This window comes from Oncorhynchus mykiss, chromosome 20, assembly GCF_057628025.1.
Source record: "Oncorhynchus mykiss isolate SJ-2025 chromosome 20, ASM5762802v1, whole genome shotgun sequence".
Taxonomy (NCBI): domain Eukaryota; kingdom Metazoa; phylum Chordata; class Actinopteri; order Salmoniformes; family Salmonidae; genus Oncorhynchus; species Oncorhynchus mykiss.
Genome location: NC_143041.1, coordinates 28414322 through 28426740, shown reverse-complemented (window position 1 = coordinate 28426740; position 12419 = coordinate 28414322). Strand labels below are relative to the sequence as shown.

The following is a 12419-nucleotide window of genomic DNA, read 5'->3' as shown; positions in this document are numbered from 1 at the left end:
TTTTTTTTATTCAAATAAGTTTGGCTTTTCTAATGTAGAATTGTATAAATTGACCTGAGAATTTAATCTGGACCCATTTTGGTAATGAGAATTTAGTGTGAAAATGTTCAAAATTCAGGTGAAAATTTTATAAAATAAGACACTGTGCCATAAACAAGGCATCTTAGCCTTCAGATTGATAACCATGATGCATCTGCAACAATCAATTATCTAACTCAATTTGCTACTGCCATGTTTTTTTTTTTTTAAACTGCTATGACATCCTGATACTCTTACAGATGCATGGCCACTGCTCACAGGAAGCTGACTTCTCAGCCAATAACAATACCAGATGTGCAGGCGTTTGTTCCAAGGCAGCACTGACAAACATGATCTCGGCCTGAAATGACATAACCTCTCTTTCCATGTGTACTACACACTTTCGAGTTAGACAGGTTTGTATTTATCCTTGGCTAGGCATTCAGACTTTAGTCTTCTCCTAGCTAGGTATTTACCTGACAATGTGCCCTAGGCTTGTAGAATGTAGGTAAATAATGCAAGCGACTTCAATGGCTAATTTCTCTGAACAGAAATACTTATTTTCCACCATCATTTGCAAATAAATTCATTAAAAATCCTACAATGTGATTTTCTGCATTTTTTTTTCTCATTTTGTCTGTCATAGTTGAAGTGTACCTATGATGAAAATTACAGGCCTCTCATCTTTTTAAGTGGGAGAACTTGCACAATTGGTGGCTGACTAAATACTTTTTTCCCCCACTGTATATAGTACGCTGTGTTATTGGGAAAGTGGGGGACTCTCAGTTCCATTCAAATATATTTTGTTGAGTTATCAGGGAATGTAGCTATGCTTCAGTGGATGGACACACTGGCTAAAGAACTCACTGGACTCTGTATTCAGATTCTACACACAGACACACTGCTGCCAGTCATCTGGAGTTATGAAAATATGCTGCAATCACAGTAACCAATTGCATGATGTTACCATTACAGAGGAACGGAGCGTGCAGTCCCTAGTTTGCCTTATTGTCTCTGTACAGATTTAGTTAGCCCATCGGACAGTGAGAGTTAACGTAGTTAACCAATTAAGAGTGGTGATGATGTAGGCCCACACTGGCTCACTGTCCGATGGGCTTACTTTAAATCTGTAAGGTGTTCTTCAATGTTAGTCCTATGCACCCACAGGGTGTGCACTGTGCAGGCTTTTGTTCTATCCCAGTTAACAAACCTATAGCCTTTTAGCCTATGAAGTGCGTGGTAATTTGAAATCATGCGGACCAGAACAAAAGCCCTGTAGCTTTCCAGGTTTGAAGAGCGAGGAGTGCTGTAACACTCCTATTAGGGGGTCATCAGTACTGTAGGGGCTCGGTTCCACCAGCTGTATTGTGTTGCCCCCCCTGCCCTGTGTGAGGGCACTAACAGTAGGCTGCTGTGTGTTCAACTAGGGAACCGTTAGCTACAACTTGGAGTAGAGCGCTTCACTGCATTGATCAGTGAACTGGGATAAACTGATTGGCCCCTCCCCTGCCGTGTCATTGGTTGGCTGGCTTGCACGGAATGGCCTGGCCCAGGAACGAAGGTTCTGGGCTGGATGATGAGTTCACACTCGAACTGCGACTACACACAAACATGAACACACACTGAGTATCTCCTCTGCTTCTCTTCTTAATCAGATGCAGATCTCTGCTTCCCAGCCCAGTCTGCTGTCGCCTGAGGTGAACTGGCTGGTTGACCTAGAAAGCACCTTTTTAAAATGCTGTGCTGAACATGACTTTGTGCTAAAGAGGCTTTCGGGGCTCATTTCCACAGACCCATTCAGTGCTGCCTGGTCAAGCAGTCGAAATCTATTGTCGTCAGTGTAAGACCCCTTGCAGGGGGTGAGGGAGTTGACTCTCGCAAGCTACTGTCTGTCAAAGCGTGTGTGCAAGCAATTAAATGTTTCTGTGGGGAATGGGAATTTTCCCATAGGGTCGTTTTGTCTAGACTTATGTCGCCCCCCCCCCCCCACTCTCTCTCTTTCTTAATTTCTCTGAATTCTTTTGGTCTCCTTTTCTCTCCCCTACTTAGTTCACAATTTTCTCAGGCTGTAGTTTTCTGATAATTTGTGATACTGCTGCCATCGTGCACCAGTTATTGTTTAAGAAACTACAGTAATGTGCATAAATAAAGGGTAAACGAAATCAACCTCTAACTAGGATTGTGACAATACAAGTAGCCTATATCCTCTTTTTTTTTTTTTTACTCATGGCAACAAACAATACGAAGCAGACCCAAATCTTTTTCAAATATTGTGTGCTATAGCTTGGAAAGTAAACAAATGTGACTGGGTGACATTGTTTTTGGTTGCCCGAAAATGCTAATTCACGATTTACACACAAAGTGTTATATATTGCCTGCACATAGGCAAGGAATCAGAAAGATCCGCACTGGACATCTTTGTATTTTTGTTGCTATCAGTCAAATAAATTCTCAGAGAAGGCCGATCTACCCTGACTGCCATAGTCTTCACATTAAACAATGGGGAGGAACCAGAAATATCAGTTACAGACTACTGGAAATCTTTGTAGTTTCACTTAAATAAATAAATAAAATTAACCTGCCCAATTGGGGAAGCCTCAGAGCATGCTCAACTTGCTTAGTTCACTTGCCCCAGGCGATAGGACAACCCTTTATGTCAACCCCTGCTTCTAAGTATCATGATACTGGTATCTTCTCAACCCTACATCTAACCCAATCTCTCACTCTTCTCCTCTCTCCTCCCACAGTAGCCCTTTTATTCCCAGGATGGAGGAGATTGTTGTAGCCGGGATATCGGGCCGGCTTCCTGAGTCAAACAACCTCGAGGAATTCTGGGAGAACCTCTTCAATGGGGTTGACATGGTTACAGAAGATGACCGAAGGTGGAAGCCAGGTGAGACCCCGTGACCTTTCCATGACCTGGATGTGATTATGACCCATAAACATCAGACATGATGCTGTTTTTATTTGTTTCTTTGAACTCTGAAAGGACTCACAACGAGCTTTGAAAATCTGACTGACACACAAGCTACCTTGCATCACAGTGTAATCTACACCGTAAACTAATGAGTAGCTTGTATCATAAATTGTGTTGCAGTTTTGAACCAAAACATACATTGTAGACCAATATTTCATTCGAACATCTGCCGTAAATGATGTGGGTGTACTGCCTAGTCATGGAATGTTACATCAACCACATGCTAGGAAATGCCTCCCTTCCCCTGACCAAAGACCTGGTTAGCTATACTTTTATTTTGCATCACCATCAATGTGAGCAGGTTAATGAGTAGAATGCTGAATGCTTCCTCCAGTCTTTACTGGCCCGTTTGTCTGTCATTCAAATATATATATATATTACTCAGCAAAAAAAGAAACGTCCCTTTTTCAGGACCCTGTCCTTCAAAGATAATTCGTAAAAATCCAAATAACTTCACAGATCTTCATTGTAAAGTGTTTAAACACTGTTTTCCATGCTTGTTCAATGAACCATAAACAATTAATGAACATGCACCTGTGGAACGGACGTTAAGACACCAACAGCTTACAGACGGTTGGCAATTAAGGTCATAGTTATGAAAACTTAGGACACTAAAGAGGCCTTTCTACTGACTCTGAACACCAAAAGAAAGATGCCCAGGGTCCCTGCTCATCCGCGTGAACTTGCCTTAGGCATGCTGCAAGGAGGATGTGGCCAGGGCAATAAATTGCAATGTCCGTACTGTGAGACGCCTAAGACAGCGCTACAGGGAGACAGGACGGACAGCGGATCGTCCTCGCAGTGGCAGACCACGTGTAGCAACACTTGCACAGGATCGGTATATCCGAACATCAGAACCGCGGGACAGGTACAGGATGGCAACAACTGCCCGAGTTACACCAGGAACGCACAATCCCTCCATCAGTGCTCAGACGGTCCGCAATTGGCTGAGAGAGGCTGGACTGAGGGCTTGTAGGCATGTTGTAAGGCAGGTCCTCACCAGACATCACCGGCAACAATGTTGCCTATGGGCACAAACCCACCGTCGCTGGACCAGACAGGACTGGCTCTTTGAGAAGTTGCGGTTTTGTCTCACCAGGGGTGATGGTCGGATTTGCGTTTATCATTGAAGGAATGAGCGTTACACTAAGGCCTGTACTCTGGAGTGGGATCGATTTGGAGGTGGAGGGTCCGCCATGGTCTGGGGCGGTGTGTCACAGCATCATCGGACTGAGCTTGTTGTCATTGCAGGCAATCTCAACGCTGTGCATTACAGGGAAGATGACATCCTCCCTCATGTGGTACCCTTCCTGCAGGCTCATCCTGACCCTCCATTATGACAATGCCACCAGCCATACAGCTCATTCTCTGTGTGATTTCCTGCAAGACAGGAATGTCAGTGTTCTGCCATGGCCAGCGAAGAGCCCGGATCTCTCACGTCTGGGACCTGTTGGATCGGAGGGTGAGGGCTAGGGCCTTTCCACCAGAAATGTCCGAAATTGCAGGTGCCTTGGTGGAAGAGTGGAGTAACATCTCACAGCAAGAACTGGCAAATCTGGTGCAGTCCATGAGGAGATGCGCTGTAGTACTTAATGCAGCTGGTGGCCACACCAGATACTGACTGTTACTTTTGATTTTGACCACCCCCCCCCTCCCTTTGTTCAGGGACACATTATTCAATTTATGTTAGCCACATGTCTGTGGAACTTGGTTTGTCTGTTGTTGAATCTTGTTATGTTCATACAAATATTTACACATGTTAAGTTTGCTGAAAATAAATGCAGTTGACAGTGAGTGTTTATTTTTTTGCTGCGTTATATACACCTAGATGGTTGATGGGGGGGCGCTGTGTTGAAGCCACCATGTCGTCATCTTGGCATTCATCAAAACAATAGGAACACTTTCCTAATATTGAGTTGCCCCCGCCCCTTTGCCCTCAGAACAGCCTCAATTCATCGGCTCATGTACTCAACAGGGTGTCAAAAGGGTTCCACAGTGATGCTATGTTGAGTCTAATGCTTCCCACAGTTGTCAAGTTGGCTGGATGTCCTTTTGGTTGGTGGACCTTTCTTGATACACACAGGAAACTGTTGAGCATAATAATCCTTCTTAAACTCGTCTCCCTCCCTTCATCTACACTGATATTGAAGTGGATTTAACAAGTGACATCAATAGGGGATCATAGCTTTCACATGGATTCATCTTGTCATGGAAAGAGCAGGTGTTCTTCATGTTTTCTATACTTTTCTATATATGTTTTTTTTTTTTTTGATAACTAATGTTCTTGTCCCCACTACAACAAAAACCTACTTAAATACATTTAATATTGTCAATTTAGTTGAAATACTGTAGAATTCCATTCATTACTATGGAGGACTGCTCCTACTATGGAGGACTGCTCCTACTATGGAGTGCCAATGTGGCTTCGAAGCCGCTCAATGGCCGATACATAGCATCATTAATCCAGATGCTATACACATCATCATTGATCACAACCCACATGAACCCAAACGAGCGCTCGTAGCCGTTAGCTGTACGATGAGCCTCTGATGTGTAAGAGGTGCTCTGTAGTCGCTGAAGGTCTCTTGTCAGTGCTCTGCCCTGCTCTGCTTTCCGTTGCTTTTCACCACCTGGCTGAGGTGCTGGGCTGTTGGCACTGCTACTCCTTGGCTTGTCTTGTTTAGCTTCTCTCTCCTTTCTCTTTTTATTTCTCGTACTCTTTCTGGCTCTGCCTAATTCACTCAGTTTTTCTTTCTTGCTCGGTCTCTCTTTTTCTGCCTTTCTCCCCATATTTTTCTTCTTAGCCCCATCTCACCTTCCTAGCTGTCTCGCTCTCTTACTCCCTCGTTTGCTTGGTTTCTCTCTCTCTGCTCTCTCTCCTCTGTTTCCTCTCTCTGTGAATAGCACCTCTCATCAGTCAGTGCCTGGCAACCAGCTAAAGCTCGCATTCATGTACTAAAAGCCTCCGGGCGAACGGAGCCCCTAAGACCACACACCACAGGAGAGGTGGGAAAAGCAGGGATAGAGGGAGGGAGGAGAAAAGGAGTGGAGAAAAGAAGAGGGGAAGGGTATGGGAAAGGAGTGGAGAAAATAAGGGAGGAGAGGAAAGGCCCTTGTTTGCTGTCTGCATAGAATTACTGAGAGGAAGGAGTAGTCCTGCTTTAGATTGTGTGTAAAATGATTACATTAATTAATATGTTCACTATTACATTCATGGGGGAATTATCCAGGTTATCCAGTCAGTGACTACAGGTAGAACACATGCTGTCTGGGGAAACCCAGTTATCCGGTTATTTATCCCTCAATGCTCCACGTGTCATTCCCATTCATTCCCAGGTCTGTACGGTCTTCCAAAGAGGAACGGCAAGCTGAAGGACATCAGTCGGTTCGATGCTGCTTTCTTCGGGGTCCACCCCAAACAGGCCCACACCATGGACCCCCAGCTACGCCTTATGCTGGAGATCGCCTACGAAGCCATTGTAGACGGAGGTGAGGAGAGGGGTGATGAGGGGTGGATGGATGAGTAGATTTTATTTGGGAAAACTGTGTAAAGATACCAAGTCAAATACATTTGTTTATTTGGATCCCAATTAGCTGTTACTATCACAACAGCTACTCTTCCTGTCATCCACACATTTTAGATTATATTACCCACATGTCACAAAGTTAATGTTTTAACGTTTTTATAGACCTGTGTGTGTGAGATTCATTGGTGTAATGTGTGTGTGTGCAGGTCTGAATCCGACGGAGCTGCGTGGCAGCAGGACAGGCGTCTACATCGGAGTGAGCGGCTCGGAGGCGGGCGAGGCCTTCAGCAGAGACCCTGAGGAGTTGCTAGGATACAGCATGACGGGCTGCCAGCGTGCCATGTTCGCCAACCGACTCTCCTATTTCTTTGACTTCAACGGTATGATCTCATCTAACACGCCAGTGGGTTCTCTCAAGCAGTTTTGTCACATGGTATCAATTGTCTTAATCTATCCCTAATGCTACAGTCTCCTGAGTTTTGTCTCCTCCCTCTGTCCCTCCAGGCCCCAGCACAGCCATCGACACCGCCTGCTCCTCCAGCCTACTGGCTCTGGAGAATGCCTTCAACGCCATTCGCCACGGACACTGTGACGCCGCCCTTGTGGGCGGGGTCAACCTGCTGCTCAAGCCAAACACCTCTGTGCAGTTCATGAAGCTGGGCATGCTCAGTCCGGAAGGAACCTGCAAGTCCTTTGACTCCTCAGGTAAGAGAGGGAGAGACCTGGATCGTGTTCAAAAAAATCGCAAAGTACAGAACTAAATGTTGAAGATAAAATGCTTCTCATGCTGAAAGCACACCCACATACAGCAGCACTATTTCCTGGTCCGACCCTGAAAGCGCATTAACGTTACTTCCTGGTGCGCTCCTCTCTGTGTTCCCCCAGGAAACGGTTACTGCCGTTCGGAGGCTGCGGTGGCGGTACTGTTGACCAGACGTTCCATGGCTAAGAGAGTGTACGCCACGGTACTCAACGCTGGTAACAACACTGACGGATACAAGGAGCAGGGTGAGCCGACACCCCACGGAGGGTACCTGCCCTGTCTGGAATGAAACCCTAGACACAGCCCCTATCCCCAAGGCACTGAGGCAGACCTCACCTGGTCTGATTTACATCTCCAGCCCCTACCCCTTAACTTTCCCCAGATCTATAAGGATTTGATGACTGTAAGCAACATGGTTATATTTCTGCATAACCCTCTGGTAGGTTACATATAGTTTCCACTATATTTCTCACACCAACGTGTGGCCTGGCTTACGTAAGTGTCCTGTACTGTAAATGCCAAGCAGTATCTCAGTAGAAACTTTATTTTTGTGGAGAAACAATTCAGTTGCATTTCCCATAGTGTCTTTTGGCCTATTGCCCAATAGGTTGAGGCCTCACTGACCCACTACGCACCCCTTGGAGAAATAGCACCACTTTTTAAGTCTCTATTCAATGTAACAGGCCCGCTACACTAGATGCGTAACTTTTATCTAACGTGAGACACTCCTATTAATTTAAACAAAACCTGGGCATACGCAGCATGGCTCCATGAGAGGCTTGTGTTACTCAGCGTAAAATGACACTTTGGTTCTATTTTCAAGAATTTGACGTGTGACTCACGCCCGAGAACACTTGATAAATTAGTGTCTTTGCTCACGCTGGCAAAAAGTTCCACGTCCAGTGTGGCAGCTCAAAACCCCGTGTTTTCCTGACGCCCCAGTGGAGCTCCCCTGTAATCTGTGTTTGTGGTGTAATCTAGCTAATACCCGGCCAGATACAACTCTTTTTGAAATGTAGACCCATTAATGTGGTGTAATTGACACACACACACACACACTAACCTTTCCCCCAATCACTCCTCACACACTTAGCACTGCAGGCATGTGTTCATATACGACCTAGCTGAAGAGGAGACACATTCTCTGGAGTGTAACACTGGAACACACACACACTCAACGTTTGAGGATGTTCAATACCACACTTCACTCCCATGCCCCCTCCCTCTACTCTGCCCAGTTTGTCTGTCTTTCTGTCACACACAACAATAAACACACTCCCAGACTGGTGATCCAGTCACAGCATACCAGCCTGCAGTATTTACCAGTCAATTTGAAGTGGATGATTAAGGTACAAGGGCACCATGAGCTACTGACCCTGTAAACAGTGACATAGCTCTTAGCCACTCCAGGGAGACGTTTCCCAAGGTACAGATCTAGGATCAGCTTTCCCTCCATCACCCCTAGCCTTTACCATTAGTGTGGAAAATGCTAAACTGACTCGAGATCAGCGCCCAGGGGCAACCTTACCCTTCACCGCTCTTAGCCACTCGTGGTAGTGCACGTCGGTGACATTTGTTATACCAAATTACCTAAAAGTCATCTGAATGGCTACAAAAATAATTGTTTAAATGAAGTGATGTATTGATTGGTGTGTTCTTCCCAGGTGTGACGTTCCCCTCAGGTGAGATGCAGCAGCGGCTGGTACGTTCTCTCTACCAGGAGGTCAACATCACACCTGACCAGGTGGAGTACATTGAGGCCCACGGCACCGGGACCAAGGTGAACACACACACCTATCTATCTACATACACACATGCACAACACTTGATTCATTGTTGTTGGATCATATCACCACCACACCCAATAACGTAATGTTCTGTGGAAGGTGTTCTGTCACATTCCTCCCCCTGATACATCTGGTTCCCTCAGTATTTGTTTCACTTGGTGACTTCCGTCCTTTCTCCTCCCAGGTCGGCGACCCGCAGGAAGTGAATGGCATTGTCAGTGTGTTCTGTCATTCAAAGCGTGACCCACTGCTCATTGGCTCCACCAAGTCCAACATGGGCCATCCAGAGCCTGCCTCTGGCCTGGCCGCGCTGGCCAAGGTAAGAACTGGAATGGTCTGGGCTAACCTCCGTACAGGACAAAAAAGTGTTCTAAAGTCCCAATATGTGCAGGCAAGCCCAGCACTAACACACTTACCTTTCCGTCTCTCTCCTCTCCCTCCATATTTTTCTCCCTTTCTCTCTCTCCCTCCATATTTTTCTCCCTGTCTCTCCCTTTCTCTCTCTCCCTCCATATTTTTCTCCCTTTCTCTCTCTCCCTCCATATTTTTCTCCCTTTCTCTCTCTCCCTCCATATTTTTCTCCCTGTCTCTCTCTCCCTCCATATTTTTCTCCCTGTCTCTCGCTCTCCCCCTCTTTCAGGTTGTGTTGTCTCTGGAGCGAGGTGTGTGGGCTCCCAACATCCACTACAACAGCCCCAACACCGACATCCCTGCCCTTAGTGACGGCCGCCTCCGCGTCGTCAACGAGCCCATACCCGTTCGCGGCGGCATCGTTGGCATCAACTCTTTCGGATTTGGCGGCTCTAACGTTCACGTGATCCTCCGCCCTCCTGGTTTCAACACACCAAAAAGCTTTAAAGTGCCCCCCAATACCCCCTCTGTGTCCTCTCAAGTACCCAGGCTCCTCCAGGCCTGCGGCCGCACAGAGGAGGCTGTCTCCGCCCTCCTCAGCAAGGGGAAGGAACACTCGGGCGACGACAACTTCCTGTGTCTGCTGAACGACGTGTCTGGGGTACCCACGGCGGGGATGCCCTACAGGGGCTACACTTTGATTGGCTCCCAGGATGATGTCACAGAGGTGCAGAAGACTGAGGCCACGCCCAGACCGTTGTGGTACATCTGCTCAGGTAAGAGAGAAGACGGGGGTTAGGAGAGAAGAGTTTATTCAAGCCTCAGCCTAATGGTTAGTGTTAGGATTGGGGGTTAATGTGATCCAGGATCTGTGGTTAAGGGTAACTTCTACCTCGAATGATGAAAGCAGTGGTTTAGGAGAAAGGTGTGTGTTAACACTTGTGTGTGTCTCAGGTATGGGCACCCAATGGGGTGGGATGGGCCGCAGTCTGATGCAGCTGCCAGAGTTCAGGGAGTCCATCTTGCGTTCGGACATAGCATTGAAGGACACGGGGATGTGTGTGTCCAGTCTGCTCATGGAGGCAGATGAGAGCACCTTCGAGGACACGGTCCAAGCCTTCGTAGGCCTTGCCGCCATACAGGTACAGCAGAGCAGCCATCTTAACTAAGGTTGGGGGGGGCACTGAAACCAAAAAGCTATGGAAATAGGACTGTATTGTTTGTTATTTGCACAGACAAAAAGCACACAATGCCTCTGACATATCAAAGGCAATCATGAAGATGACCATTTAAGATGGTCCTGTGTGGCTGTTGGTAGAGCATGTGAGAAATGTATGCACGCATGACTAAGTCGCTTGGGATAAAAGCGTCTGCTGAAAGGCATATAATATTTATATTATTGTAGTATGCTCATAAAAGTAACCGCTATCTGTCCCCCTCTCAGATCGCCCAGATTGACCTGCTCCAGAAGCTGGGTCTGCAGCCGGACGGCATTGTGGGCCACAGTGTGGGAGAGCTGGCCTGTGGCTACGCAGACGGATCCCTCAGTCACAGTGAGGCTATCCTGGCAGCCTACTGGAGAGGGAGGTCCATCAAGGAGGCTAACCTGCCCCCCGGGGGCATGGCTGCAGTCGGTAAGGACCAAAAAGAGAGGGTGTTTTGTTTTGAATTGCCAGATACCGGTACTCTACCCTGCACCTTAGACTGTTTCCCTATGTACATACAGCCATTGAACACTGGTTACTTTAATCACGTTTACGTTTCACCCACTTTATATGTATACACTGTATTCTAGTCATGGCTCAGCGTATATAACTTTTTGTATTTGTAACGGTAAATTTTTATTGCTAGGTATTACTGCACTGTTGGAGCACCTGAGAACATCTGTGTATCCACCAATAAACTTTGATTTGGGTTCATTTGTGCTTCTCTCTCTCTCTCTCTCTCTCTCCCCACCCTCCTCTCTCTCTCTCTCCCCACCCTCCTCTCTCTCTCTCTCCCCACCCTCCTCTCACTCTCTCACTCACTCACTCAGGGCTGACATGGGCAGAGTGTAAGGCTCAGTGTCCCCAGGGTGTGGTTCCAGCCTGTCACAATGCTGAAGACACCGTCACCATCTCTGGCCCTGCGGTAACACATTTTGGTTCAAATCCTTGCATCTATCGATAGCTTAATGCGCTATTTTTAAACACCCTTTTTTTAATACTATACTATTGAGACCAATTCTGTCTGTAAGCTACAGTTTGTCGTGTAAAAGCCTGAAACTGACACGGTGTACTTCTGTATGCAGGAGGCAGTGAGTAAGTTTGTATCAGAGCTGAAGGAGAGTGGTGTGTTTGCCAAGGAGGTTCGTAGTGCTGGTGTAGCCTTCCATTCTTACTACATGGCCTCCATCGCTCCCGCCCTGCTGGCTGCTCTCAAGAGGGTAAGACGACGTTTGACTGTGTGGCTCAGTCCAAAACCTAACACCTTTTTAAAAAAAACGTTTCAATTCAGGGAGGGAATTGAAACTAAATGCATGGATTGAAAAAACAGACTGCTTTCCACCTGCCTGGGAATAGAATTTCAAGTCATCTGCCAAATATACTGAATCCCCATCTCCACTCTCTTTGTAGGTGATCAAGGAGCCTAAGCAGAGGTCTGCCAGGTGGATCAGTACATCTATCCCCCAGAAGGACTGGGACAGCCCGCTGGCTCTGTACTCCTCAGCAGATTACCATTGTAATAACCTGGTCAGCCCTGTCCTCTTCCAGGAGGGCCTGAGCCTGGTGCCTGATAACGCTGTGGTTGTGGAGATAGCACCACATGCACTGCTGCAGGTTAGTATACACAGAATGTAGAAACACACACAAACATAGGATGGCCTGATAAGACTGTGGGGTTCAAGACCGCACCACACACTCTGCTCACACAGGCTATAGAATTGTTTTTACCTTTATTTAACTAGGCAAGTCGGTTAAGAACAAATTATTATTTAAGAGACCGCTGCGCCACTC

At 46.8% G+C, this 12419-nt stretch overlaps 1 protein-coding gene and 1 non-coding gene across 3 annotated transcripts in view; both read left to right on the top strand.

The window, feature by feature from the left end:
* The window catches only part of LOC110499230 (fatty acid synthase), a 31157-nt gene that overhangs the window by 3267 nt on the left and 15471 nt on the right, over positions 1–12419 (top strand). The window contains exons 2-14 of one of the 2 annotated variants that reach the window (XM_021576226.3): positions 2766–2911; positions 6332–6484; positions 6729–6902; positions 7027–7227; positions 7408–7530; positions 8950–9065; positions 9257–9391; positions 9713–10199; positions 10378–10565; positions 10868–11057; positions 11459–11553; positions 11714–11848; positions 12039–12242. In XM_021576226.3, the coding sequence (XP_021431901.3) occupies positions 2785–2911; positions 6332–6484; positions 6729–6902; positions 7027–7227; positions 7408–7530; positions 8950–9065; positions 9257–9391; positions 9713–10199; positions 10378–10565; positions 10868–11057; positions 11459–11553; positions 11714–11848; positions 12039–12242 (2328 nt within the window). In that variant the 5' untranslated portion in view covers positions 2766–2784. The remainder of the gene's footprint in view (positions 1–2765; positions 2912–6331; positions 6485–6728; positions 6903–7026; positions 7228–7407; positions 7531–8949; positions 9066–9256; positions 9392–9712; positions 10200–10377; positions 10566–10867; positions 11058–11458; positions 11554–11713; positions 11849–12038; positions 12243–12419) is intronic. The other variant, XM_021576227.3, reaches the window with a different exon arrangement.
* On the top strand, positions 2964–3039 carry LOC149974550 (small nucleolar RNA SNORD36). Its single transcript, XR_016489762.1, has one exon. It is a non-coding gene; the product is annotated as a small nucleolar RNA SNORD36 (small nucleolar RNA).